This window comes from Perognathus longimembris, chromosome 25, assembly GCF_023159225.1.
Source record: "Perognathus longimembris pacificus isolate PPM17 chromosome 25, ASM2315922v1, whole genome shotgun sequence".
In the NCBI taxonomy this organism is placed as follows: Eukaryota; Metazoa; Chordata; class Mammalia; order Rodentia; family Heteromyidae; genus Perognathus; species Perognathus longimembris.
The window spans coordinates 16,475,951-16,503,776 of NC_063185.1; the positions used below are offsets into that span (position 1 = coordinate 16,475,951).

At 58.1% G+C, this 27,826-nt stretch overlaps 1 protein-coding gene across 4 annotated transcripts; it reads right to left on the reverse strand.

Annotated features, from left to right (window-relative positions):
- Positions 1–258: 258 nt before the first annotated feature.
- On the reverse strand, positions 259–27,752 carry Tbc1d9b (TBC1 domain family member 9B). 4 transcript variants are annotated; one of them, XM_048334244.1, is made up of 22 exons: positions 27,585–27,752; positions 23,223–23,333; positions 20,726–20,844; positions 16,890–17,118; positions 15,784–16,042; positions 14,301–14,508; positions 12,503–12,703; positions 11,709–11,870; positions 11,243–11,393; positions 10,512–10,726; positions 9,052–9,169; positions 8,206–8,491; positions 7,521–7,650; positions 7,296–7,394; positions 6,480–6,548; positions 5,130–5,370; positions 4,769–4,834; positions 4,030–4,101; positions 3,793–3,825; positions 1,851–1,913; positions 1,612–1,718; positions 259–1,510 (listed from the first exon to the last, which is right to left on the reverse strand). In XM_048334244.1, exons 1-22 carry the CDS (start codon positions 27,700–27,702, stop codon positions 845–847), a joined length of 3,723 nt encoding a protein of 1,240 aa, XP_048190201.1. In that variant the 5' UTR covers positions 27,703–27,752; the 3' UTR covers positions 259–844. The 4 variants fall into 4 exon arrangements, with proteins under 4 accessions (XP_048190201.1, XP_048190200.1, XP_048190199.1 ...); XM_048334243.1 differs by having other exon boundaries at positions 260–1,510; positions 3,793–3,843; positions 11,709–11,852; XM_048334242.1 differs by having other exon boundaries at positions 260–1,510; positions 3,793–3,843.
- Between the last annotated feature and the right edge of the window lie 74 nt (positions 27,753–27,826).

The window sequence follows — 27,826 nt, forward strand, 5'->3', positions numbered from 1 at the left end:
AGTCAACCAATAGACCCAAGGATCTTTCTGGGGTCGTAGAAAAAGAAATGTCTAAAACTTCACCTTTGATGGGCTGGGAATATGGCCTAGTGGCAAGAGTGCTTGTCACATGAAGCCCTGGGTTCGATTCCCCAGCACCACATATACAGAAAATGGCCAGAAGTGGCGCTGTGGCTCAAGTGGCAGAGTGCTAGCCTTGAGCAAAAGGAAGCCAGGGGCAGTGCTCAGGCCCTGAGTTCAAGGCCCAGGACCGGCAAAAAAATAAAATAAATAAAACTTTGCCATCGAGATCGGCACGCAACTCGACATTCCCTGGGAATCAGACTTAAGACTTGAAAACAACGTATGTGAGGCGTGTACATTCCACCTTCGGACGGTCACACGGGTGTACATTCCACCTTTGGACGGTCACACGGAGCAGGTGCAGCCCCGGCGCCGCGGGGCCCAGCGCGGACGCCCGCACGGCGCGGAGGTCCACAGGAAGGCACCGCACGCCGTGTGCTTGTTCCGTCCTTCGGGGGTTTATTAAGGCATCGAGCACAGTGTGGTTTTTAGCCAACTGACGGGGTACAAGGGCACGGGTTAGGGTTCGGACCTGAGGGTGCGCCTGCCGCGTTGCCGGGGAGGAGGAAGCTGGGGGGGGGGCGGACACGTCCTCCCCCCTCGGGCTCCCCAGAGCCCCTGGAAGGTTCTGTCACTCGGGAGCCCCCCATCTGTAGCCCGGCCTGGCATGGCTGCGGCCCCTTGTGGCCGGGCGCGGGGCTGCAGCGGGGTCGCAGGCCTGGGGATCCGGTCCCTGCGCTCTGCTCCCTGCCTCCTCGGCCTCGGGGGCCGGGGCCGGGGCTCAGCCCGCGCCCCCCGCCGGCTCGGGCTCGCTCGAGGCGCTGCACGGCCGCTCCACCGCCTTCTGCTCCCGGATCTTGGGCGCGATGTCCGCCCTCTTCTCGAAGAAGTCCACGAGCGCCGCCTCCGTCAGGACGGACGCCAGGATCTGCTCGAAGGAGATGCTCCAGTCGGCGTCCACGGTGCCCGCGGGGCGCGCGCGCGGGCGGGCGGCGGGGCTGCGGGCCGGGTCCGCGTCCGCGTCCTCGCCGGCGGGGTCCGGGTCCGGGTCCTCGCCGGGCAGGGAGCCCGCGCTCACCACCGAGTACGACGACATGGACAGGTCGTCTTTGGCCTCGTCGTCGGAGGCGGGCTGGGACGCGGGCTGGGACGGCGAGCCCCGGCCCTCGCCGCGCCCGCCCTCGCCCGCCGGCGGGCTCCCGGGGGCCGCCTTCCCCGCGTGCGCGTCGCCGCCGGCGCGGGCCTGCGGGTCCCCGGCGGCGGGCTCGGGCTCGGCGTCCTCCCCCGCGCGGGGCGGCGGGCGGGCGGCCGCGGAGAAGCGCTTGCCCACCTCGCCGATGCGGAGCAGGAGGCTGGCCACCGTGGCGATGGCGTGGTACAGCGCCTGCTCGGCCGGGTCCTCGCTGAACATGGTGTACAGGGTCTTGCACAGCTCGATGAACTGCTCCTGGGGGAGGGGGCGCGCGGGGGGGGCTCAGGGCGGCGGGCCGCGGACCCCGGGTCCCCCCCACCCCCGGGCTCGCCGGCGCGCGCTCGGGCCCCGCCTACCTGGTTCATCTTGGGAAGATCCTTGATGGTCTCCCTCCGCGCCTCCTTCTCCCGGGCCCACGCGCGCAGGTAGTGGCGGTAGTCCGGAGGGCTGGTCCCCTTCTCCTCTGAGTTGGGAGAGGGGAGATCCGTGTCCACGAGGGACCGGCGGCCTACCCGGTGGAGGGCTCCCCCCGCCCCACCCCACCCCAGGGGCGGCCCCGGGCTCCCCGGCACGGAGGAGGAAGGCCGGCCCGTACCTCCTCTTTTCTCCTGGGCATCCTCATTCCCACGGCCTTCCTGCTCCTCGCCGGGCGGTGCCTCTGGACAGCCAGGAACATGGAGAGCGCGTGGGGCAAGGCCTCCCACCACACGCCGCCCCCCCTCCCCTGCCCGGCGGCCTGGCCAGGGAGGGGGCCCCCCCCTTCCTCGCTTCTCACATCAAAGCTCATCACCGGGGACAAGCTCACAAACAAGGACACAAAACGCCCAGTGAAGCAATGCCCTTTTTTCTCCCCCCCAAAATGTATAAGCCTCATTATGCTTGAAAAAACTGTAGTAGGATTTGAACTCAGGACTTCATGCTTGCTGAGGCAGGTAGTGTACTTCATGAAACATGTCTCCAGCACATTGTGCTCTATTTTCAAGATAGGGTCTTTCATGAGCCATGAACTTTCTGCCCTGGTTGACTCAAACCATGATCCGCCCAATTTCTCCATCCCAAGTAGATAGCCCCTGAGTCCCCCAGGGTTTGAGTGATGATGGGGGGGGGCAGGGGAGGAGACAACAGCCTGAGGACTGGTGAATTCCATCATTCCTGCTGCAAAAGGCCACGCAGCTGAGTCCCACCTCTACTGCCACCTGGACCTCAAGCAGATGTGGTCACGTCAACCTGGAACACTGCCCTGGGCAGGCACCCGGGTGCCCTGTGGGTCTTGGCTTTGCTTTCCAGGAGCGTTCCTTGGTGTGTACTGTGCATGCAAAACTGCAAAGCGGGGATGGTCAGACTTTACTGTTTTGTTTTTTTTTTTGAGACATTTTTGTTACATAGCCCAGGCTGGCCTCAAACTCTTGATCTGCCTGCCTCAGCCTCCTGAGGGATTACACAGGCGTGCACTGCCACATGCTTGGCTATTACTATTTTAACCTTTCTTTTTATTTTAAAGTGAGTGTTAGGCATGCACTCAAGCACCAGAGGCACACCCCGGCCCCGTGGTCACATTCGTAGGTGTGTTACAATGACCAGCTCATCTGCCAGACCCCAGGGCCTGCAGTGTTCCCGCCCCCTGCTCAGAGGGTCCCAGTGATCGTTTTTTTTTTTCTCTTTGCCTGTTCTAGGGATTGATTTCAGGACCCAGCTTTCTTGTTTGGCTGGCTAGTGTACCGCTTGAACCTGGCTTTTTGCTTATTAATTGGAGATGGGAGTCTAGAGGACTTTTCTCTCGGGTGTGGTTTTGAGCCACAGTCTTCCGGATCTCAGTCTTCTTAAGAGTTAGGATTATAGGCGTGAGTCACTGGCACCCAGCTAGCCTTTTTTCATTTTTTGTTTTTGTCAGTTGTGGAGCTTGAACTCAGGGCCTGGACACTGTCCCTGAGCTTTTTTTTGCTCAAGGCTAGTGCTCTACCATTTTGAGCCACAGCTCTCCTTCCGGTTTTCTGGTGATTAACTGGAGATGAGTCTTAGGGACTCTCCTGCCTGGGCTGGCTTTCAACTGCGATCCTCAGATCGCAGCCTCCTGAGTAGCTAGGACTATAGGTGTGTGCCACCGGTGCCTGGCTTCAGCCTGCTGTGAATGTGGCACGAGTGTGAATTCTAACAGGCACTCAACATGTATTTTTGGATAGTGAAAGCGTGTGAGGAGCTGAAATCTGTGTTCCAGGACAGCATCTTCCCTTCCCTGGGCCTCTATTAGTGCTGTTTGCCTCCCAGGGGAGGAAGGACGGCCTCTGCCTTCCTTTCCTGCAAGCACGACCAGGTGACACTGGGCCTGCTCGCTGTCCCGTGTGTGGTGTGTCATCGCTAACCCCCATGACAGACGGGAGCCCCCCATCTTACGTAAGGCACAGCTTCACTGCGGGCCCTCCCAGGATTTATCCCCAGAGCCAAAGCACTGGCCGGGTCCTTGTACACAGTTTCTGGGCCTCCAAGGTCAGGAGGATGAAGCTGGGGGCAAGAGGGCCCCCCGCCCCCCAGGGACTGACCTTGAGCCTCCCAGGGCAGGAAAAGATCCAGATCTGAGGCCAGAGGAGACACTGAGGCAGCAGAGGAGGTGCAGAGGGCAGAAGGCAGAGAAGCTGAGGTCCGCGGAGGCAGGCGCAGAGAAACAGGAGTTGAGGACACCGGCAGGGACTGAGTAGGCCGGGGGGCTCGTGGCGGGGCCCTCTGGGGGGCACCCCTGTGAGGCATGTCCCAGGGGAGCGCGGGGTGCGGTGGCTCACCCTCCGAGGAGCTGTCCTCCGTGAAGTAATGCGTGGCCTCCAGGGCGGACTCGGCCTCCTCGGGGCTCAGAGCTGAGTGTGAAGGGAGGAAAGACGTCGCCACCCTGGCTCAAAGCAAACCCGAGTCCACACGAAGGCCTCGCGCCCCCCACTCTGCCTCCACCAGGCCAGCGCCACGGAGGGTGAAATGGGTGGGCTCCTCGGGGCAGAGGCTGCGTCCTCCCGAGAGGGGGCTCTGCGAGCCCTGGCCACACCCTGCGGGGCCCAGTTGCGGGGGCTCTGGCCTGGGGTGCCCCCACTGCCCCCCTCCACCAGGCCCAGGCCAGCGGGCGGCAACAGGAGATTCCCTGCCCACAGTGGCCCTGTTAGGCCGCAGCGCCTCCTCCAAGAGAGTGGCCTGGGGCCGCGGGGTGTATTCCCAGGTGGCTTCCTACGCCCCAGGCTGACCCTCCGGGGACAGACAGGAACCCTTGAGAAATGGAAGCTCAAACCAATGAGTGCGGTGACTCAGTTTCCCACTGGCCTCTTCACGCGGGCTCTCCCTCCAGCCCCGGCGTCTGCACAGATGGGACTCTCCACACCCTTCCTGGCGTGGCCCTGTGCTCGGCTCGGGGACTCTGCTCCCTGCGCCTCCACACCATACTGGGGAAGGGGGGGGCTCCACGTGGCTGCTTCCAGGCCCAACCGCCCCGCACCCCTAGAGACTGGCCTCTAATCCTGGGGCTGAGGCGGGGCTCACCTGGGGGCAGGTGCAGCTTGTAGAGCGCCTTGAGCTTCTCTGTGAGGTCGCCGTGGTACATCTCGCCTGTGGAACAGGGCGGGGCGGAGGGGCGCTGGTGGGGGGCTCTGAAGCCCAGCACCCCCTCCCTGGTTCTGGTGGGGTGCCTTATGGCGGGGCTGGGTGGCCAGTCGCCCGATGAGCCCTAGGCGCATCCCAGGGGATGGGAGGAGGGCAGGTCCCTCGTGGGCACGGTGCCCTTTCCCCCCCTTCACGGGCTGCGGGCCAGGTCTCCGATGAGCGCCGGGACAGCTTCCTGGGGTGGGGGTGGGGGGCCGGGGGAGGGGCAGCGCCCGGGCCTGGCCAGCTTGGAGGCACTCACTCATCCCCGTCACGAATTCCTTGAAGTTGATCAGCGAGTCCTTGTTTTGGTCCAGGAGCCGGAACATGCGCCCCGCCAGCACAGGCGTGTGCGAGCCGCAGGCCCAGGGCGTCAGGCTGGCAAAGAGTTCTCGGAACTGGCTGGCGTCGATCCTGTACTGCTCCAGGTAGGGCAGGCTGGGGTCGCGGTGGACCGCTGCCGTGCGGCTGCTGCCCCAGTACTGGCTGGCCATGTGCTTGGCCTGCGGGGGACAGAGCTGGTGAGGGGGCCCGGCCCGGACCCACCGAGGCCGGAAGCTGTGCGTTCCCAGACTCGTCCGTCACGTGTCTCCATGCACTTCTGTGGAAGGTGACTTGAATGGGCTGCTTCTCTCTGGTGGTGTCAAACCGGGCCTTAAACTCAAGGCCGAATTGCCGTCCCTCAGCTCGTTTGCTCAAGGTTGTAGCTACTATTTGAGCCACAGCTCTACTTCCAGCTTTTTTGGGGGGAGGGGGCTAGGGGGTCAGTCTTGGGGCTTGAACTCGGCATCTGGGTGTTGTCCCTGAGCTGTTTTTCCTCAAGGCTAGCACTCTAGCCATTGGTACCCAGCCTTAGTTACAGCTTTTTAATGGTTAATTGGAGGTAAGAATCTCATGGACTTTCTTGCCTGGGCTGGCTTCAAACGTCATTCTTCAGACCTCAATCTCCTGAGTAGCTAAGATCACAGGTGTGAGCCAGGCACTAGTGGCTTTATGCTTGTCATCCTAGCTACTCAGGAGGTGGAGCCCCGGGCTCATGGATCAGGGCCAGCCCAGGCAGAAAAAGTCCATGAGACTCTCATCTCCAGTTAACCACCAGAAAACTGGAAGTGGAGTTGTGTCTCAAAGTGGTAGAGCGCTAGCCTTGAGCTTTGAAAACAAGGTCAGGGACAGGGCCCAGGCCAAGTTCAAGTCTTACAACACCCCCCTCCCCCCAAAACAAAATTACAGGTGTGAGCTAGCAGTAACTGGCCTGGAATGGATTTTCTTCCCTTTACTGTGTGTGTGTCCCTATACCAGAGTTTGAGCTCAGGCCCTTGTGCTCTCACTTGGCTTTTCTGCTCATGGTTAGGTCTACCACTTAAGATGGTTAATCGAAGGCAGAGCCTCTGTACTTTTCTTCCCGGGTAGCTAGGAGCCGCCTAGCAGTAGCTGGTTGGCCTGAGCCACTGGCACAAGGCTTCTCTTCAAAAGACCATCTAAACTCTTAAGGACTCAACTGCACTGCATGTGGTTTGAAAACTACTTCTCCTCTGGAAGGCAGTCGGGGATAAGAGTAGGCTCAGGGGACTGGGATGGGGGCGCAGGGCCCGCCCTCACCCCCAGCTGTCACCTTAAACACCATGTAAAGGTCCTCCAGCTCTTCGATGGAGAACCCGATGTCCCCGGGTATGGCTCGGACCTGGAGGGAGAGACACAGCTGGGTGGGCGGGCGCCCCGGCTCCTGTGACAGGAGAGCAGGCCGGCCCTGCAGGACTCAATCGCACAGGGGAAGGTATTGAGTAGCCCCTCGGCTTCAGGGGGGCCATGCCGGATCAGCTCCCACTCCCTGCGCCCCTTCCTGGGTGGCGGGGGGAGGCGGCTTTGGGAGACTCTCTCCTGAAGGCCCAGGCAGGGAGGAGGGTGGGGATGGCTGGTCATTTAGCGCCTGCTATGTGCCCAGTCCTTGCTTTCTGGACGCGTTCTGGAACCCGCCAGTCAGGGCTCTCTACTTGGATTAGCTAGTCCCTCCCGCTGCTGGGACTGCGGCACCTTAGCGGGGCGGGAGTGCACAGGTACACGAAGCTGTCCTGTCTTTGTGGGGGCAGAGAACACGAGCAGGTCCTGCAGCGTGTGGTGGCAGGCACGGCCTGGCCCACAGAGGCCAGGACCAAGGCTTCTGATCAAGGCTGAGTCACTCCCCAGGGCGTGGAACACAGCGAGACCTGGGTGGGAGAGGCGCTTCCGACCAACCACCCATGGGCAGTACTGCGTGGCCAGGCCCTGCCGACCTATTCAAATCCCCACTCCTGACTCTGGTCCTTCCTGGCATCCCAGCCATGACGCAGGTACCAAGACAGCACAGGGAACCGGGCGCACAAGGAACCTGTCCCCACCCAGGTCCTCCCTGTGCCGCCGGGGGCGGGGGACGGGGGACCGGGGACCGTACCACGCTCCTCTTGGCTGTGTCCTCCAAGGACTGGATCACCTTCAGCCGCTGCTTAAACCGCATCTGCTCGATGTCATCGGCCCGCAGGCTGCTGAACTTCTGCAGGCGGAGGACCCAGGGGTGAGGCCCAGGGCCTGAGGCCAAGCCAAGCCCCCCACCCCCCACCCCCCTCCTGTGGCCACCAGAGGAAGGGGCCTGGCCATGCCAACATGGCGGGGGGCCCACCTCATAGGACACTTTGAGGAGGTCAAAGATGTCCACTTGGGCAGGAGGGTCGTCTCCACTGGTCAGCAGGGCGTGGAGGTGTGGGATAGGAGGAGAAATGCTCTGCTTGTTCACCACGTTATCCAGGTACCTGTGAAGAGGACAGACCGACGTCTAGGACCGCCACCCCCAACCAGGAGTCTCACCTGCAGCTCCACAATGGTGCTGGGGCCTGGGGACCTGCAGGAGGGCAAGCTGACCTCCCTCCCCCTCTCCCTCCCGCCCCGACTGGAAGTTTGAGCCCAGGGCGGGGCCTGTCCAGGCAAAGGCTGGAGGGCAGAGAGCATCCGTGAGGGCTGGGCTACAGGGAGGAGCCTGGGCCTTCCTCCCTCGGCTGCTCTGGGGAGCCCGGGGCGGGCACTGGCAGAGGGCAGCCAGGGCAGCGTGGCGGACAGAGAGAGAGGCCCAGCTTTTGTGAGCAGCTCGGGCTGCCGTGCCGGTGACCTCCAGACCACCTGGATCTGGTCACACATTTGAGCGGCGGCCCCCGCCCAGGGGGTCCTCTGTCCCCGCCCTTCGGGGTTCCCGACAGAAGCGCCTTCTCCGTCCGTGGAGTATCGCTGGGTCCTGCCTGCTGTGGGCAGGTGGGCGGGCAGCGCCACTGGAGGGCAGGTGAGGGGTGGGCGGCGAGGGAGGCCAGCGTCACCTGCCCAGCACAGTCATGGCCTCGCCCTCGTCGCTGCAGCCCAGCAGCTGCTCCATGTTGGCGTCCAGCACGGCCAGGGCCACCTGCAGGATCACCTTGATGCCCTCGTAGAAGAAGCAGTCGACGATGACCACGGCGCTCTCGAAGGGCATGACGCTGAGGAAGAGGGTGAGGAACCAGGACAGCGAGATGCTGGCGATCACCCCCAGGTCCTGCATCTTCTCCGACAGCCGGGGCAGGAGGTCTCGGGTGAGCTCTTCAAAGATGCCTTGGTCCACCAGGGCTCCTGGGGAGGAGACGGAGGCCCCAGGTGAGCCCGCCCCGGCGCCTCAGCCAGGCCTCTAGGTGGAACTCCACAGTCGGGAGCCAGGGAGCCCCGACTTTCTAGTTCTACTTACAGAGGGCTGGAGGGGCATGGGGGAGGGGGGCAGAACAATATCACTCGTAACCTGACTAGTTAACGTGAAACCCCTTTGTGAATTGCTTAGAAAATAAAAACACAGTGGCCTGGGAATGTGGCTTAGTGGTAGAGTGCTTGCCTAGCATGCAGGAAGCCCTGGGTTCCATTCCTCAGCACCACATAGACAGCAAAGGCCAGAAGTGTCGCTGTGGCTCAAGAGGTAGAGTGCTAGCCTTGAGCAAAATAAGTTCAGGGATGGTGCTCAGGCCCTGAGTTCAAGCCCCGGGACTAGCAAAAAACAAACAAATTAACCAAAACACAAACGCCAAGTGTGTGTTGAGGCAGACGCTGGGTGCTGGCTGGGCACGGTGGGGCTGTGGTGACTCGTCAGGTGGGAGCCGCCAGCATGGGTGGGGCGTGGCGAGGGAGGGGCGGCCCGCACTCACCCACCACCCTGGTGTTGTAGTAGTCGGGCAGCATGCGCTCGCACAGGGCCACCAGCAGCCAGAAGGCCTCCTCCTCGCTGCCGTAGAGCAGGAGCACCGACGTCACGATGTTCATCGCCTGCGGGCACCAACGGGTGAGGGAGAGGTTCACGCGGTTGGCCACCGGTCCCAGCCGTCGCCTCCCCACGCCGGCCGCCCGCCGGGCCGCCCTTCCGCAGGGCCCAGCATCCGGCGGTGAGAACCTATTCCTGCCCAAGTCTGGGAACTTTACCAAGAGACACATGACAGGAAGTCAATCTGACAGAAACTGGGTCAGAAGGCACTGGGAAAGCAGAGGAGGAGGGCATCAGCGAGTGACACCACCGTGGAGGGGAGGACACCACCGCGGTGGCACAGCTGAGAGGCAAGGGAGGTGTGGGGCGAGGCGCGGGCCGCCCCAAGGCTGCGGAGAGACCGGGAGTGCACACGGCCTCAGCTGCTGAGGAAGAGAAGCTTCCAGGCCGGCCAGCCCTTTTTAAAACCTATTTGCAGTGGGCTCGGTGGCCTCCGTGACATGGTAGCCTGTGGTGAGTGTGGGAGGAAGGGAGCCTGGGACCTCCAGAGAGAACTCCAGATAAAAGCCAAGGCCCACAGACAGCCAGGTGACCCGGCCAGGAAGATGAGACCCGCCCCACGGTGAAATCCCCGCACACCTGGAAAGACCAACGTAACAAGCGTGAGTGGGTGAGGAACGGGCATCCCCGTGGAGGGCTGGAAGGAGCAAAGAATGGCATACTCCTCCCAACGGCCCGGCCATCAGTCTCATTTCTGGAACGTTCTCAAACCAACTTGGGTAGAGACTTGAACAGATTTGGACACTAGGCCCATAGCAGCAGTCAGTATTCGCAGTATTCAAGCCAAGTTTGTTGTCAGCAGATGGCGGGATAAACGTTACGTGGCCTGCACTTATTCAGGGAGGTCTGGCACATTGTACAGTATGCATGAGTCTTGAAGACAGCACGTTAAGGGAAAAGCCAGACACAAACAACACATATTGCTCGATTCCACTGTTATGAAGTATCTAAACAGAGGCTGCCAGGAGCTGGTGGGTGGGAATGAAGAGTTATTGTTTCATGGGAGCATCCCACTTGGGGAATCTCCCAGAAGGTTCTGTGGATGATGGTGGTGATGGCTATCCAGTAGTGTAAATGCCACTGAGCTCGACAAAATGGAAACTCTGTTATGTGTATCTCACACACACAAATCACAGGCTGCTGAGACTCAGGCCGGCGGCATGCGGAAGGTAACCGCCCAGCCCAGGGCTGACCAGAGGAATGGGCACTGTGTTTAAATCAAGGCTTCTTCCTGAGGCATGAGCAGGGCAGAGGGGTGCGGGGGCGTGGGGTCGCAGCCCGGGCACAGGGCCCTGCTCCTGGGGGTCCGGGAGGTGCCGTGTCTGGGTTTCTGCTGGGCCCCTTTACCTGGCAATAGCCGATGGTGGGGTTTCGGAAGGCGTAGGCAGTCAGAACCCGCCGGAGGGCGGCGATGCCCAGCTCGTTCTGGAAGGCGGGGTGCTCGGGCATGGAGCGATGGAGGTCGCGCTCGATCTCCTCGGTGGCCAGGGTGTACTTGCCGGTGGACTTTTCCACCAGCTCGGCGTAGTAGCCGGGATGGGTCACCATCTCGTTCCAGGCCCCTGGGGAGGCACGGCGCAGTGGTCTCCCTCCACCCTCCCACCGCTGGGGAGGCAGGAATGCCCCACAGAGGAGAGGAAGTCAGCGCAGTTATGGGGGAGGCAGAACCTCCCTGGTTACTGCTTCTGGGGAGCGGCAGACTTGCCCCCTCAAACGCTCTTAAGCGGTGAAGACCGAGAGCCCGTCCCCAGGAAAGGAGGCGTCAAGGGGAGCCCCTCCTGCTGCAGGTAGACAGGCGCCACCCATCCACAGTGCCCTCCCTGACTTGGACTGGGGTCCCCTATGCAGCTGAGGCCCCATGCCCCGCTCTGCGGAGGGGCCGGCGCCCTGTCCTTTCTGGTGACTCAGGAGGCAGCTCGGCGATGGCGGAAGATCACGTGAGAACGGTTCTTGGGTCTGGTCAGGGTTCAGGTCCAGGGACTTGGGTGTGCCAGCCACACCCTCGACCACGAAGCTGCACACTGCTCAGCAGACAGCCTTGGGGTGAGAGTCAAGGGGGGACAGCGGGCCACGCTCACCAGAGAAGAGGAGCCACAGCTCTCCTCGGAGACTCTCGGGGATGCCCTTCAGGACCAGCTCCCGTGTTCGGGCCGTGCGGTACATGCACATGCCGCGCCCGTACTCGAAGAAGTGGATGTTCCACGACTCCTCCTTCATCTTCTCCTTGGCCTGAGGGAAAGGAAAGCATGGGGGTTGGGAGGCTGAAGAGACCCGAGCGCCAAGGCCCGGTGACAAAGCTCCCACTCCCCCGCGGAAGGCTAGAGGCCCACGATGCAAACAATCTCGAGCGCTGCCGGCAGGCATGTCTAAGGTGCAGGCCAAGCCCAGGCTGGACCCGACCGCCATTGTACAGCCGGAGGATGCGCTCGGCCACAGCGCCTCCTGACACTCCCGGGTCAGGCAGGGTGGCTGTCCCCACAGGGTGCCAGAGCAGCCCGGGAGGGTACCCAGCCAGAAGTGGCCCCAGCCTCCTCCGGGGCTTACCCCCTTGGCCCCCAGGTCCTCCATGGGCGAGCTCTTCTGGAAGACTTTCAGCAGGCCCTGGGAAGCCGTCGGCACTTCCTGAGCCCCGAGGCTCGGCTGGCTGCGGAGGGGAGAGGACGGGCTGGCGGGCAGCTCCGACGCCTCCTGAGGGCCGGGGAGAGGCTGGAAAAGAAAACAACCCAGCGGCACGTTTGAAGTCAGCCTGGGCAGGGAAGTCTACGGGATTCGTCATCTCCAATTAACCAGCAAAAAGCCAGAAGTGGAGGTGCGGCCCAAGTGGTAGAGTGCCAGCCTTGAGTTAAAAAACTAAGCAAGAATGTGAGGACCTAAGTCAAGCCGCAGGACCGGCACACACGCGTACACACATACACAGGGCGTAAGGGTGTGTACAGGTTATATGCAGCTAGCCACTGAAAAGCCAGAGGTGGAGGTGTGGCTCAAGTGGTAGAGAGCAAGAAAGCTCTAGAACAACACCTAGGCCCTGAGTTCAAGCCCCAGCACTGGCATTAAAAAAAAAGCAAAGGACCTAGGGAGGGGTGGGGAGGGCCAGAGAGGGAGGCGGGTCGTCAGGAGGTGGTGTGGGGGGCTGAGGAGGGGTGGAGAGGGCAGGAGAGGGAGGTGGGTCGTCAGGAGGTGGTATGGGGGGCTGGGGAGGGGTGGAGAGGGCAGGAGAGGGAGGCGGGTCGTCAGGAGGTGGTGTGGGGGGAGCCTGGGGCTCTGTCCAGCTTCCACACTGGCTGATTGCGGCAGCTCTCCCCACTCCCCCCCCCCCCCGCTCCCTGGGGCCCACTCACCTCTGGGGCCGGGTCCCCGACACTGGCTTTCCTGCTGCCTGGCTGCTTGGATGGCGTTTTCTGGAGGAAGTCGGAGATCCGCTGGACTAAGAAGTCCCGATCTTTCAGGTTGGCGAACAGGAAGGTCATTTTGCTCTTGGTGCTGATGGACAGGGGGCTGGGCAGGACGCTGGAGCTGTCTGCTTTTTCAACAATGGTCACCTGAGAAGGGAAAAGTGAACCCTGAACCTCTGCGTCCTGGGATGCAAGTCTGGGTATGCTCGTGACTTGAGGGGCTCAGGGCTGTCCCCTGACTGCAGAGTGGACCCCTGGATTCATGTCCTGCGGCCACCTCCTCTGTGTGTGGCCTCGAGGAGTGCGTGTGTCACTGGTTGCCACGCTGCGTGTGTGGCGGGCCTTGTCCGGGCTGCTGGCTCTCCCACGGCCCACGGGCGACTCCTGTCCCAAACCCCTCACGGAAGGGCTCGTTTCAGGAGCCCCCCTCCCCTGTGGGTCCCGAGGCTTGGCCGGCGAGTGGGGCAGGTTTGCAGGGGGCTCCTCCGCTGAGCGGGGCCAGGCGCAGGGCAGGCAGTGGGGTGCAGGCGGGCCGGGGCTGGGGAAGCACGGGAGACAGAGGGCACAGTGACCACCAGGGGGGAGGGGGGAGAGAGTGGCTGGAAGCTGGGGCAGACGGAGCGTCCCCCACAGGCGGAGATGCGGGGTGGGGGTGGGGAGGGAAGGATTGTGTAGGTATAGCACTTCCTGCCGGGTGTATATGTGAATTCATTGAATTCATGAATACGCACACGTGTGTGGCATGTACACGTGAACTCGTGAATACACGCGAGTAGGTCGCATGTATATATGAATGTGTGGTATACACACACATGCATGAGGAAGTCTATACGTATGGTGCGTGTGACGTGTGTATTTGCACAGAGTGTACAGAGGCAGGTTTGTGTGGTGGAAGTGTGTGAAAGCGGGTATCTGTGTAGCCTCTGTGTATGGGTGTGCTGCGTGTGGCGCATGTGCGCATGTGCGGGCGGGTGCGTGGATGGTATGTGTATGGACAGTGTGTGTGCTCTGTGTGGGTGTGCGTGTGTGAGTGTGAGCAGGGCGTGGCTCTCTGCAGGCCTCACAGGTTACAGGAGGCCCTTGGGGATTCTTTCAACCACGCTGGAGGAAGCAGGGAGGGTGACACTTTTTTCCCTCATACTTGGGTTTGAACTCGGGGCCTCACACTTGCTCATCTGGCACGACTACCACTTGAGCCACGTCTCCAGTCTACCTTGTTGCTAGTTAATTGGAGATGGAGTCTTGTGGACTTTTCTGCCTGGGCTGGCCATGAACTGGAATCCTCCAGACCTCAGGCTCCCGAGCATCTAAAATCCTAAGCATAAGCCACCAGCGCCCGGCGTCTGGGTGACGTTCTGACTCTTGCTCACTGTGGTGGGGGTGTCATAAAGGGGCCCTGCGTTGACGATGGAGTCCTGGGCTGGGGGCCCAGGGAGGGAGGAAGGAGGAGCTGTGGAGAGAGAGGGCAGCGGGCGTCAGGGATGACTCCGCCTCCAGCTGGGCGGGTGGACCGATGGCGGGGTGCTAGCTAATTCCTGAGGGGAACGTGGAGCAGTGTGACTGGGAGGGGCAGCCAAGGCCGCGAGGCTCGCGCAGCTGCTGGGTGAGTGAATGCCTGGGTGGCCAGGAGGGGCAGGTGCCCCCTCGATCCGCCTCCAGTCTGGCCAGCTGCAGAGCTGCCCCACAGAGCATGGGCCTGGCCACTAGGCGGAGGGAGCCCGCGGGGCTGGAGCGGGACTCTCACCTCCCGCAGGGGGATGATGAGGTGGCAGGCGTCCTCCTCCTTGCTGGCAAAGCAGATGTAGTTGTTGGAGATGAACATCTGCCCGGGGATATGCAGCTTGTTGAATGGCGTCCACAGGGTGCAGCCCGTGTGGCCGTCCAGCCGCTCGTCCTGGGGCAGCCGGAACGTGGCCCTGTAGCACTCGTTCTTGGCGCGGGCATCCAGGTCTCTAGGAAACAGTGGGAACGGGGTAGGCAGGGGTCAGGAGCCACACGCTTCTAGGAGCCCGAGTTTTCCAATCAGTCAGGATCCTGGGGGACCTCTAGCAAGCAAGCTGTGTCTGAGGATTTTACAGTTCAAGAAAAGATGCACTTGAAGAGGACTAAGAGGGACGAGGGGCATTGCTAAGGCCAGCAGAGAATGGACGCATGTAACATGTCCCTGACTTGACACCCGCAGGCTGACCGGCAGTGATCCGCCCTTGGGTACTGAAGGGCTCCACCCTGCGAGCCCCACCCTGAAATCCAGACAAGCTCTCCCAGCAGGGAGGAGGGGGGCTAGGACTGCTTAAGAGAACTGCTTATTCACGTCTCCTGTCTGTGGGACGTGGCCTGGCACATTGACCACCGCTTCCTTGATGGTTCTGCCCACATAAACATAGCTTCCCTTCTCCCAAGGAAACCTCCGGCCTGCCCTGGGCTGCCAATGCCTTGACCAGGGCCTGAGAAACCACGCCCCCCACCTGGCAGTGCTGGACAGCACCAGGTTCCAGCCCTGATTTTCTTTTCCTCTGGAAGGTCTTGAAGACCACTGTCACTGCACCAGGAGGGTGACAACCTTCTGGACCAGGTACACTGTGGACCGTGGGTGCAATCCAGGAGCCAGCCTGGTGGGGATGAGGTTTCTGAACACAGTGTGGATTCAGCCGTGTCTACCCTGGTGGAGGGGCCCAGGGCCTTTCTGAGGTCTTGGCCATACTTATGGGTTTCCCATGAAGCTACCATCTTGGGGCTCAAACAGAAGTGACCAGGAGGGCCTGGACACTCCCATGCGTTTCTGTCTACAGAGTGGCAATGCCCTCAGCCTTGCACATGATCTGTCTCGTCCTTATTGCTGGCTTCGGGCCTGAGGTCTTGGCCTATGGCTGCCAGGGGCCCCGGCTGTTCATCATAGTGGGGTGGAGATGTGTACCCCGAGTCCAGATTCACCGAAGCCTGGGGACTTCGGAGCACTCTGACAGAGAGCTCGCACCCAGAAGGACCTCTAGCACCCGTGCCCTAGGACGGCAAGAATACCTTCCCCTGGGTCTGGGGTGGGGGTGGGGCTTCCTCCACGTGAGCAGTAGTTCTGGGCTATCACAAATGCCTCCTAGTGCCCTCCCTCCAAGGCAGTACTGCGATGATTGGTTTTCTGGCCTCTTCCCCAAGTGGGGGCCTGTGAGGGCTGCCGCGTGTCAGCCAGGGTCGGGATCTGGCTCAAGGCCCCTGCTAGGTGGACAGCCTACCGCTTCAGAGCCGAGATGTTCCTGTGTGGCCGGAGGGGTCTGGGCTGGGCCTTGTCCTCCAGGAAGCCCTCGCTGTCCAGCAGCTGCCGCATGGCCAGGTTGGCCAGCTGCTCCATGAGCTTGAAGGTCTCGCCGATGTTGAGGAACATGGAGAAGAAGAGCTCCCGGTCCCGGGTGTCCACGCGGATGCTCTCGGGGAAGAGCAGGGTGGCATTCTTCTCTAGCCGAGTGACATCCACCCACTGAACCACAAGGCTCACTGCATGCCGGTGGGGAAAGATGCGCCGCCCGTCAGCCTGGCAGCATGAGGGGCCGCCTTCCACCGCGCCCGGGACCGCCCTGGAGTGCACACCTCTGAGGATGCCACTTAGGGGCCCCTTGGTGAGTGAGGGACTATGCCAAGGTGGGCTTCACAAGGAGGGGCTCGGCGAGTGGAGCCTCAGCTGCCTCCCTGACCCACAAATGGCTCAGGGTGTGGGGAACAAGCGTGCAGGCTTTCCTGAAACCAGGTGGGGCCTGGGCCCCAAAGCGCCCCACTGAGTGGGGGATCTCGGAGGTGTGAACCAAGCATGGAGTGAGCAGCGCCAAGCAGGAGGGTTGGAGGGGAGACTGCACGGGCACACAGAGAGAGCCCGGCCGGGGAAAGGGGGTGATGTCTGACTATCAGGACTGCTGGAGGCTGCGGTGGGGGTGGGGGGAGCAGCCGGGGGAGAGTGCGGGGCACCCTGCAGGGAGCCATAGGTCAGGAGTGGCACAGGCTCGGGGGGCACTGCACTGCTAGGAGCACTTGGCAAAGACAGACATGCGTTATTGGAAACACCAACTCTGACACAAACCAGAAGGCCAGTAAAGAAGATTCCTATGTCTGACCCTAGCTAGTGGGCGTGAGAAGAGCCCCTCAAGAGCGGGCGGATGCCTGGGTGTTCCTGCTGGGGGCTGTGAAGGCTTTGCATGGGCTTTGGGGAGACCCCTCTGGGAGTGAGTGTGGACGCAGTATCTGGGGACCCACCTGGAAGGCCAGGCAGGGTGGAGAGGCAGTGCTGTCCCGGGGGCAAGCTCAAGGGAGGGAGCAAGGCAGGGGCTGGGGATGGGGGGCAGGCGCTCACCTTCCTTCCCCAGCAGAAAGGAGTAGAAGCACAGGTGGTTGACGGTCAGGTAGAGCCAGCCCTGCCGGGGCACGCGGCCCTTCCAGAAGCTGCAGGAGTAGTAGTTGACCAGCTTCTCGCCCTCTGGCATCCCGAACTGCTTCCTCATCTTCAGCTCGGCCTCCTTGAACTTTCCAGGGTCCTCATCTCCTTGGGGTTGCAGGTTCTTGTTCTCTTCTGCAATGATGCCCTGGGAAGGGGGTGGGGAACGGGGTCAATGAGATCTACGCTCACCAGGGCATGTTCCTGAGTGGGTCACAGGGAGGAGCACAGAGGCCCAGGGAACGCTGGTCGGTGGCTCCCTAGGAGGAAGCAGCCCCGCTCTGGCTCTGCTGATTTGCTGTCAAGACACGCAAGTGACAGAGCTGCCCGTGACTAACCAAGTTCCCAGAATGCCTGCAGCTACTGGCACCCCTGGCTCTGGGCAGTTACTTTTTAAAACAGACATCTTAGTTTAAGGTAAAATTATTCTAAGGTACAATCCATAAAAATGATATGCAAATACACACTAAGCACCCTAATCTGAAAATGTACAAATTCAATTGCTCCCAAATCTGAAACTTTCTCAGCGCTGTGGGTTGCACTCAAAATGTAAAATTAGGGGGCTGGGAATGTGGCCTAGTGGTAGAGTGCTTGCTTGCACGCATGAAACCCTGGGTTCATTTCCTCAGCACCACATACACAGAAAAAGCTGGAAGTGGCGCTGTGGCTCAAGTGGCAGAGTGCTGGCCTTGAGCAAAAAGAAGCCAGGGACAGTGCTTAGGCCCTGAGTTCAAGCACCAGGACTGGCAAAATAAAAAAAAAGGAAAATTATCTCAGTGTATATAAAACATGAGTGAATTCTGTGTATCGGATTTTTATCTTATTCTCAAGCTAAGTCATGAATGTGCAAATAATTCAAAAGCCTACACTATCCCCAATCCTAAACACTAGTTCTGAGCTTCTTGGGATGAAGAATACGCACTTGGGGAAGAGGGCTCTCCCTCCCTCCTGCCTTCTGTGTTTACTTTCCTAGTTCCTTTCCAAATGCATGCACACCTGCACACACCTATGAGCAAGTGATTTTCTCCTTTCTCTGCCCAAATGGAGTCCTCCGTGGCCCTGTTCTGTAGTCTGCCTTTTCTCGCTGTATCCCGGAAGATGCTCTGTTCCGGACCCCTGGAAACCCGGGCATTTGTGCCTCCTGTGGGCCCCCTGGGACCCGCTCCTTCTGTGGCTCGGGCCCACAGTCAGCTCCACGGCGCAGAGACGCCCTGTCTCACCATGCGCTATCCCTGTTGTTACTGGGTAGCAGGACGCCCTCACTCCAACCTCCAGAACTGGGGGGTTAAATCTCTTTTTCTTTATCCACCCTTAGACTGCACCTCCACAATGGTGCGCCAAGATAGACATCGCATTAGACAGTGGAAAGCCGGCCCACAGTGCCTGCAGAAGGCCAGGGCGGCCTTGGACAGCTGGCACGAGGCCAGCTCCTGCCAAAAACCAGGTCCGCGTCAGGCGGCCGTCCCGAGTGGCCTGCCCACAGGCCACTTTCCTGGGTCTCCAGGGCAGGCAGTGCCCTTGCCCTCCCCCCACTCCCTCCACCTGAGAGGCAGCGGGGGCAGGGGGCTGGCCCCACAATCCTCACAAGGCTCCCCAGCTTCTACTTGGGAGCACTGCGCTCACAGATGAGCTTGGTGGGCCCATAGGGCTGGAACTTTCTGTTTGATGAAGGTAGAATGCAGCTTAAGTTGAACTGAAATTGCTGATTTTAAATATGCAGATTGCATATTCAGGTTTTCTATTTCTTTCTTTTTTTTTTTTTTTTGCCAGTCCTGGGGCATGGACTCAGGGCCTGAGCACTGTCCCTGGCTTCTTTTTGCTCAAGGGCTAGCACTCTGCCACTTGAGCCACAGCGCCACTTCTGGCCATTTTCTGTATATGTGGTGCTGGGGAATTGAACCCAGGGCCTCATGTATACGAGGCAAGCACTCTTGCCACTAGGCCATATCCCCAGCCCCCAGGTTTTCTATTTCTTTCCCAGCCTGGATTTAAGGACATTATATTGTGTGGAAGGCCAACACCATCTCTTAATGCTCCAAGTGACCTTATACAGCAAAGGGGGCTTTCCTGTGAGATGAGATGACCCCAGGTCATCTGGGTGACCCCCCATGAAACCACAAGAGTCCTTGTAAAGGGGGAGGGGAGAGGGCCAGAGTCCAAGAGATGACAGGAGGTGAGCAGGAGAGGATGCCTGGCTTCAAGATGATTTGCTGTTGGCACTGAAGATGAAGAAGGGCCGAGAACCCAGTAATACAAGGGGCCTTTAAGAAACTGGGGAGGTTGTGCAGCCAGTGGCCCACACCTGCAATCCTAGCTACTCAAAACAAAAAGCCACAAGTGGCGCTGTGGCTCAAAGTGATAGAGCGCTAACCTTGAGCAGAAGAGCTCGCGGACAGCACCCAGGCCCTGAGTTCAAGCCCCATGACTACTTCCACCACCACCACCAAAGAAGTTGGGAAAGGAAAGGAAACAGATTCTCCTTAGAGCTTCTAGAAGCAATGAAACCCAACCAACACCCCGATTCAGCCCAATCATATTTCTGACCTGGGGCACTGTAGGAGTAATTTCTGCGAGGTGCTGGGGATCAAACCCAGGGCCTTGCACATGCTAGGCAAGCACTCTCAACCAGCTAAACCTCCAGCCTCATCTGTTTTAAGCCACCAATGTATGGCAGTAGTAACTGGAAACTAAATATATACCACACATCATTCTGAAAACATTGCCACCTTAACTACACAGCTTGGAAGCTGTTTGTAGCGTTCTCTCTTACTTTAAAAACAAACAAACCCTTTATTCCATTTAGTAGAATGAGATACGAGGATTATAGTTTGAAGCCAACCTAGGCAGAAAAGTCTGAGAGGTTCTATCTCCAATTAGCAAAATGCTGGGCTGGGGGCATGGCTCAGTGGTGGAGCACCAACTGTGGGAAATAAAGCTGATTAAGAGCATGAGGCCTTGAGTTCAAATCCCTGAGCATTTGTCATGAAAGAAAGAGCAAAAAAGGAAGGGAGGGAAGGAAGGAGGGAGGGAGGGAGGGAGAGAGGGAGTCCAGCTTTTGTGCAAGTGTTCTTCAGGCCTCACGCTAGGTGATTCACTGCAGACCACCCCCTCCCTCTCTCTTTTGTCTGGGGTCACTTTGGCCACAGGTTTGCTTCTATTTTTTAATGTCTGTCTTCTCTATTGCTCCTTTGTTTTCCTAAGAAATTAACCTTGGCCTTTTGGTATTTCCTCCTGCCTAATTTCCTGGTCTCTCCAGAATTCTTTTTCTGACTTCCTGAGTTGGACGCTTTGCTCATCATTGTCATTCTTTTTCATAAAACCTAAGACTTGAAATGTCTATATACATACTAGAACCTCAGTGTTCATCCAGGTCTCTATTTCCTAATTCCTACTGGCTATCGTTTGGACCTCAATTGTCCCGCGGGACGGGGTAGGCCTTTAAGGGGTGGAGGGTGCTATTTTCCAGCCACCAGGGACGTGTCCTCAAAGGGAGGCTACTGGGCTCCCAGCCCCTGGCCATGAGGCGAACACATGTTCTGCCGTGCACTCCACTCTCTAGGCTACTTCTGCTACCCATGTGTGAGAATCATTATTCGGGGAATGGCCTCCCGAGGAAAGTCTATATGTGTTGAGTAGAGATAGAAATGTCCCCCTAAATATTTTGATTTGCGGTTGCTTGCATCCACAGACTCGGAGGCCACTGTGTGCGCACTGAGGCCGGGGGGAGGGAGGACTGGTAACGGGCACAGCCTTACGTGGATCTTGCCCTTAACAAACGTGGTGATATCCTCTTCACTGTCAAAGATGGACAGTGTCTGAAGCAAGTTGTTTTCCAGCCATTCCCAGTGCTTTGTGATCTCTTTGCGGGAAGAACCTAGAAGTTTGGTAAAGAAAAATCATTAAGTCACCAGGTCTTAAACTCCAATGGGGGAGATTAAAATGGGTGAGTTCACTGGGCTGTATTCATGTGACTACCATCTGTAAGCTGCTCATTAATCTTCTCCTGCTGAAACGTCACAGGTATGTAACCCAAGTGATAACTGGTTCTTGTGAAACACACACACACACACAGTTATGTGGGAAATGTGAGCACCAGCGCCATTATGCAAACTGGACCACTGCTGGTAGTATGTACTACCATAAAAAGAACGTACCAGCTAATTATGAAGCCACTCCCGTTTTCAGACTTCCCTCGGATTTTATTTCATTCCTAGAGCATGCAGATAGATATCACTATTTCATTTTAAAGGAGGAAGCTGAGGCACAGAGAGGTTAAGTAAGTTAGCCAACCCACAGCTTGGCTATCACCAAATCAAAATCCTCGTCCTGCCTCCCTGCATTCCTCTGGGAGGGACTTCCGGGTGAGTGTAGAGGTAGCCACATCAAGCCCAGAGAGGATCAGGAGGGAGGGCGGGGCCGTGACTCTGAGGAACAGCTGGGTGGGCTGCCACAGCAGGGACACCACGCACAGGGCCAGGAGGCTTAGTGGGGAGCTTCAGGCCCTGCAGGTGTTTGACCTGCCTGAAGACAGCGTGTGCGTGGGGGAGTGGAGGCCAGAAACAAAATCAGGTGGATTCTGGGAGTCCCGAACCCCCAGGTTCAGGGATCAAGATTCACTGGGCCAGTGCCAGCATGACATCTGGTGAGGTGTCTCTTATGCAGCCCAGATGGTGGGGACAGAGTAAAGGGTAGGATGTGTGTGGGGGGGGGCTCTGCAGCAGGGCTGGGCTTCTGCTTAGCCTGAGGCCCCCCTGCCCACACAGGGATCCCCACAGGTACCACGGCTCCCCCCCTCCCTCTCCCTGGGGCTGCTCTGGGTCCTCCAGCCCCGCTCCACTTACTCCCAAGAACTTACTGCCTCGCTGAGACAGCACCAGGGCCCACGTGCAACCCTCCCTTTTGCTTCCCATGCAGTTGGGGTGACAGGTGTGGTTGGGATGTGGGTCTTGGCTTACTGCATGGGCTGGCCTTGAACTGTGATCTCCCCCATATCCACTCTGAGTAGCTGGGATCACAAGTGGGAACCACCGTGCCAGGGTCCAGGGCTCATTGTAAAGTTACCCATTTCCTCGTGGCCTAGAAGCATGCCTAGGTTCCTGGGTGCTGCTTCAGGGGCCCCACAGAAAGCCCTTCTCTCCTGCAATGAGTGCGCTCAGCCTCCCGGAGCCCACCCGGGTTCGGGATCCAGGAAATCTGGGTTCCTACCAGGGCTTTCCATTGGCTTTGGACCATCTCCCTTTTCTAAGCCGTGTTGTCTTAAAGAGGGAGGCAGACAGTGATTTCAGGATGCAGGGAGGAAGAATGACAACACCAAGCATAGAGCACCCACTGGTAAACAGAGGCTGTTTCTGGGTGGCCACTTGACCTGTGCCTGTCCCTCTCTGCCACCTCCTGAAGGTGAGGCCCAGCTATGCGGTCTACACACACTGACATCTCGCCCCCCACGGAGCAGGGCCAAGGGCTGAAGGACCCATGAGGAGGGCTGTTATGACCGCCGTGCCCACCGACAGGAAACTTCCCCTCACCCTGGGGGGGATGGGCTCACTTCCTCATGGGACTACAGTGGATTCTCATCATTCGTGGGGGTATATTCTACAAAGGCTCGGATCACTGGATGAGAGAACACCACACATTCATTACTCCAGGGGAGAAACAGAGCCAGGTTCCTCTGATGAGAATTCGCCATCAACCCATAACTTCCTGTGCGCTTCTGTTTACAGACACCGTATTTAGTATCTGTGTTGATTCACAAGCACGGCCCGGTCAGGAGCACGGTCAGGCTCAGTGGGGCCTGTCATCACAGTCTTACGAACGAGCCATGCACTTCGCTTGGGCCCATTTAAATCCGGTGTCAGCAAGAGCACGTCACTAAAAATGTCACTACACAGACGGCGACATGTCCACCTGCTGACCGTGTGAGGTCTGAAGTGAGAGCGCGGGGCTCCTACCAGGGGCAATGTAAGACAGAGAAAGTGCCGCGGGGTTGGGTAGGACGGTTACAAATAAATTCTAGCAAGAATACATTTGAAAATATGAGTCCTCAACAAGGAGGGCCGACTGTGAGAAAATGGCCACCTGTGAACCTGAGCACGAGGGGCTCCCCGCGGCTGTCCCGGCCTGGCCCGCCTCTCGCTGGGGAAGGCTGTGCTGTCTGATGGGTGGGGAGAGGGGGCTCGGTAAGCGCCGGCTCAGGGGACCGCAGGCTGCCTGTCCCCGCCCTCCCGGATGCGACCTGGGACCCCGGACACCTACCGCACGCCACCGTCCAGTAGACCTGCGATTCCTGGGTCTGGTGCAGGATGCGGTAAGGGGCCACGCGCGCACTGGAGTCCAGCACCACGTCCAGGGTGCCCACGAGGAGACCTGGGGCAAGGCAGAGCGGTGTGGAGGGTGAGCGGCCCCAGCAGGGCGGGGGGGGGGCTGGAGCTCAGCCAGGGAAGAGCACTCGTCCGGAGTCCCCCAGTCAAACAGCTTCGGTGGCCTCCAGCTACTTCCAGAAAGTGATCATTTATTTTTCTGCCCCAGAAATACTTTTGGGCAGGGGCACAGGACTCGACCTTTAAACAATCCTAGGAGGAGGCCCTCAGCTACAAAATTAGGTTTGAACACTTACTCCTTTTCCCTTTTTTTAAATTTTTATTTTTTGGCCAGTCCTGGGCCTTGAACTCAGGGCCTGAGCACTGTCCCTGGCTTCTTTTTGCTCAAGGCTAGCACTCTGCCACCTGAGCCACAGCACCACTTCTGGCCGCTTTCTGTATATGTGGTGCCGGGGAATCGAACCCAGGGCCTCATGTATACAAGGCAAGCACTCTTGCCACTAGGCCATATCCCCAGCCCCTCCCTTTTCCCTTTTTTAAGGTATTTTTTTTTTTTAAGTTTGAACTGAGTATTCTGGGCCATGCCTCCAGTCCCTCTTTGCACTGATATGGTCTCAATTCTTGCCTGGGGACGATTCTGGATCACTGGCACCACAGGTAAACATCACTATATCCAGTGATGTAGGTGAAGAAGGGTTCTCTAGAACTTTCTTGCCTAGGCAGGCTTCATTTGACATTCAAATGTCAGTCCTTCCTTTCTGAACTTCCCAAGTGACAACAAAGGTGAACTACTGGAACAAAAACAAATTGACGTTGTGTGCCTTCTTCCTCCTCCCCTCTTCCTCGAATCAAACTAGGGCCTTACGTGTGCTGGGCAATCACACCATTGAGTTTATGCCCCAGTCAATTCTTTCTTTTTGGTTTGTTTGTTTTGCCAGTCCTGGGCCTTGGACTCATGGTCTGAGCACTGTCCCTGGCTTCTCTTTGCTCAAGGCTAGCACTCTGCCACTTGAGCCACAGCGCCGCTTCTGGCTTTTTCTTTATATGTGGTGCTGAGGAATTGAACCCAGGGCTTCATGAATATGAGGCCAGCACTTTACCACTAGGCCATATTCCCAGCTCCTCAACTGCTTATCCATCTCTTTCTTTTTTCCTTTCTCTTCTTCTGCTAGTACTGGGGCTTGAATTTAGGGTCTTCCTCTTCTCTTTGGCTTTATTTGTTCACAGTGGGTGCTCTTCTACTTGAGCTATGCCGCCAGTCCAGTGTTTTTGCTGGTTAACTGGAGAAAAGTCTGACTTTTTTGTTCAGTCTGGTTTCAAATTGAAAACCTCTAGGTCTTAGCCCCTTGAGTAGCTAGGATTACAGGTGTGAGCCACTGGTACCCAGCTAAAGTATTTCTTTCAAATGAGAAGATGCAGATACAAATTAAAAGAATGATACACAGTGCCACACCTATCACAAAAAATCAGAAAAATAAGAATCTTTTGTATTTAAAGACGGAGTCTCCCTTTATAGCAGACGGGGCATCAAACTCTCAATCCTCCTGCCTCAGCCTCTGGGCTCACAGGTGTAACCAACATACCTGGCTTACACTTATTAACATCTTTTACTCATTGTCAGATATATCTCTTAAAATGACTCCCTTATGAAATTTTTTCTGGCTGAGAACACTGGCTGCCTTTTCACAGGACGATGGTTCCGTAACACCATCTTCCGTATCAAGAACAGGAAGATACTTAGTTTTGCTTCTGTCAGGGATCACAAACTTATTTCTAATCACTGAAGGAAGTTTCTTTCAGCCTTAAAAGTCATGGCCAACAAAGGACATGGACATTTTTAGAATTGTTAAGTTTTGGAAAACAGTGCTTCTGTGGTTTTTTTTTTTTTTTTTTTCTCTCTCTCTCTCTCTCTAAACTGAAGCATTTCAGGGCATTTCAATATGTCGTCTCCTCCTGTACACCTCCCCAATTAACTGTGATAGCATTCTTGGTTGATGTCATTATTTCCCAACAAATCAGCAGGAAATCTAAATCGTCTGCTATCACTTGTCTGAGTCACTCCTCTTTAGTAATTAAATGATGAAGCAATCTAAAGCCCTGTCTGTTGTCTGAAATTTTTTTCTTTTTAAGCAAAGAGATTATGGGAAAGCCTGAAATTTTGTTGTTCCCATCTTCCTGTTAATGCCAGAGGTAATTTCTCTTACTCCTTTTTTTTTTTTTAAGGTGCTGGTACTCAAAGCTACTTGATCTTACTTGGCTTTTTCACTCATGGCTGATGATCTACCACTTGTACCATGCTTCCAGTCCATCTAGTGATTCTATTACTCAACTTTCATACTTTTGCTTTCTAGATCCTTTCTTCTTCTTGTATGGTAAAGGGGTTTGAATGGAGGGCCTTAAGCTTGCTAGGCGAGCATCCTCCCAGCGGAGCCATGCCTCCAGCCCATTTTGCTTTACTGACTTTTCAGATAATTGCATTTTTGCCCAGTCTGACCTCAGACACTTTCCTACATATCGCTATTTTAGCTGAGACTGCAGACAGACATAATCTGCCACAGCTGGCTTGTTTTTGAGATGAGGTCTTGCTAACTTTTTGCCCTGAACATCACTCTTGTCTGCCTCACGTGGAGAAGGGGATCCTAGGCATGCCCCCTACACCAGGCCACATCTATTCATTTAAATAAGATCTTTTCCCCTCAGATTCTGTCTTTAATAAATACAATGAACATCTGCAAAAAAAAAGGTAGTGTTCAGATACCTTCAAACCTAGGGGTTTGTTGATTTTGCACTTGTTTCAGTGGAATACTCTAAGAAGTGTCTCTAAACTACAATTGAGAGGACACAGGCAAGCTTAAAAAACAGTTTGGAACAAACCCTCTTTTCATTGGCTATGGTGAAAGTTCTCTTCTGGTCTTGGAAATTTTGCATTTTAGAGTTGCTATGTCGTTGGCGTGACCACGATACAGAACATGAAAGTGTTTTATGAGACTCACCATCTCCTCACACTCTCATGAAAAGTCTAGGTTGGCAGGTTTTTAAAAGATAGCTGGAATAAAATGGAATCAGGGACAGCTCTCTCCCAGCCACGCTTTTGATGGCACGTGCCAAGGAGCACAAGCCTAGTTGGCTGGGCGTAGGGCACTTTAAGGGATGGTTCCCTGGGTGGGTGGGAGGGAGGGTAGGGAGAGGGGAATGAGGCCTGGAAGTTCTATCTTGGGGGACACAGAGATGGGTGATGGCACCCAGGGCCTCCCTTTCCTCAGTAGACTTGGGAAAGCTCCCAAGCTTGACTAATGAACTCCCCAGGGTGGGGGTGGGAGGGGCTGACGTCCAACTCTCATCCAACAACCTGGTCCTGAGGCAGGTCCAGCTCCAGCCACAGCCCTGTGGAGGGGGAGACCAAGTGGTTGAAAGGAACATTGTGTTTTCTTGGAAACGGCACAGTCTCTGCCCCATTAAATGGTTCAGGAGAAGTTAGCAGCAGAGGGAGGTCACCCGTGGAAGCCTCCGCCTGCGTCTGGCTAAGTAAGACTGTATCGCTGCAATACTTGAAAACCGTTTCCCAGGAAGTTCTCTAGATAAAAATGGAAGATCTAGCAACACTAGGCCTGAACTGTCGCAGGGCAATAATCACACGCACTAGGGCCTCTGGTCAGGGCAGGGGGACTAGGAGCGCGGGGGCAGCAGGATAGCAGCGGGGGGAACTGCCAAGTCCTAGGAAACACCGGAGGTAATCGTGTTGGGGTGAGTGAGTGTCAGGGCCGGGGCTAGCTCTGGGACGCCCATCCTGGTCATTAGGAAAAGCCTCGGGGTCAGCAGGAAAGAAGCCTGGGGCAGAAGCTGGAGGAGAGACCCGGGAGCCAGAGGCTGCAGGCAGCTCGGGGAGACCCCGGACTGGGAATAAAGAAGAGAGTTAAAAAGAAAGAAGACCCGTGCGTGTGCCCCCGGGGAAACTGAGGCAGGCCGGGGATTGGGAGAGCGTCACGCGTGTTGGCGGCAGGGCTTGGAATCTCGGCAGAGGCCGCCCTCCCTCCGCTGGACCTCTCCGGGTGTCCCCGACCGGTCGCCTCGCCAGCGCCTTCCGGAAGCCTCGAGGCCCCCCCCACCTCCCGTGACCTCTGACCCCGCCCTCCCCCCCCCCCGGCGCCCCCGGCCCCACCCAGGCCCCTCGCTGCACGCCCCGCAGCGTCCCCCCCCCACCCCCGACGCAGCGCCGCGCGCTGACGTGCGTGTCCGCGGCCCCCAGGCCCCGCCCGGCCCGGCGCCCCCCAGGCCCCGCCGCCCGCGCGCCTCTCACCCGTGAGGCCGCCGCCCTTGCCGTGGCCGCGGCGCCGCTGCAGCACGAAGAAGGGGTTAGCCCGCTCCGTCACCCACAGCGCGTTGGCCACCAGCACCTCCTCCGGGCCTAGCCACATCGCGGGGCCGCTCGCTCCGGGGCCGAGGCCCGCGAGGCGGAAGCGCCCGCCGCCGCCGCCGCCGCCGCCGTCGCTGCGACGGAGCCTAGTGGGAGAGGCGGGGCCGGCGCGGCCGGGAGAGTGG

What these genes read in the sequence shown, in the direction of transcription:
- Tbc1d9b (XM_048334242.1), bottom strand. Translation starts at nt 27,702, where the DNA reads ATGTGGCTAGGCCCGGAGGAGGTGCTGGTGGCCAACGCGCTGTGGGTG. An exon ending in ACACAGCCAAGAGGAGCGTG is followed by an intron (nt 6,549 to 7,295) that starts GTACGGTCCCCG and finishes CTCTCCCTCCAG; the next exon opens with GTCCGAGCCATACCCGGGGA. An exon ending in GGAGGACAGCTCCTCGGAGG is followed by an intron (nt 3,844 to 4,029) that starts GTGAGCCACCGC and finishes CTGCTGCCTCAG; the next exon opens with TGTCTCCTCTGGCCTCAGAT.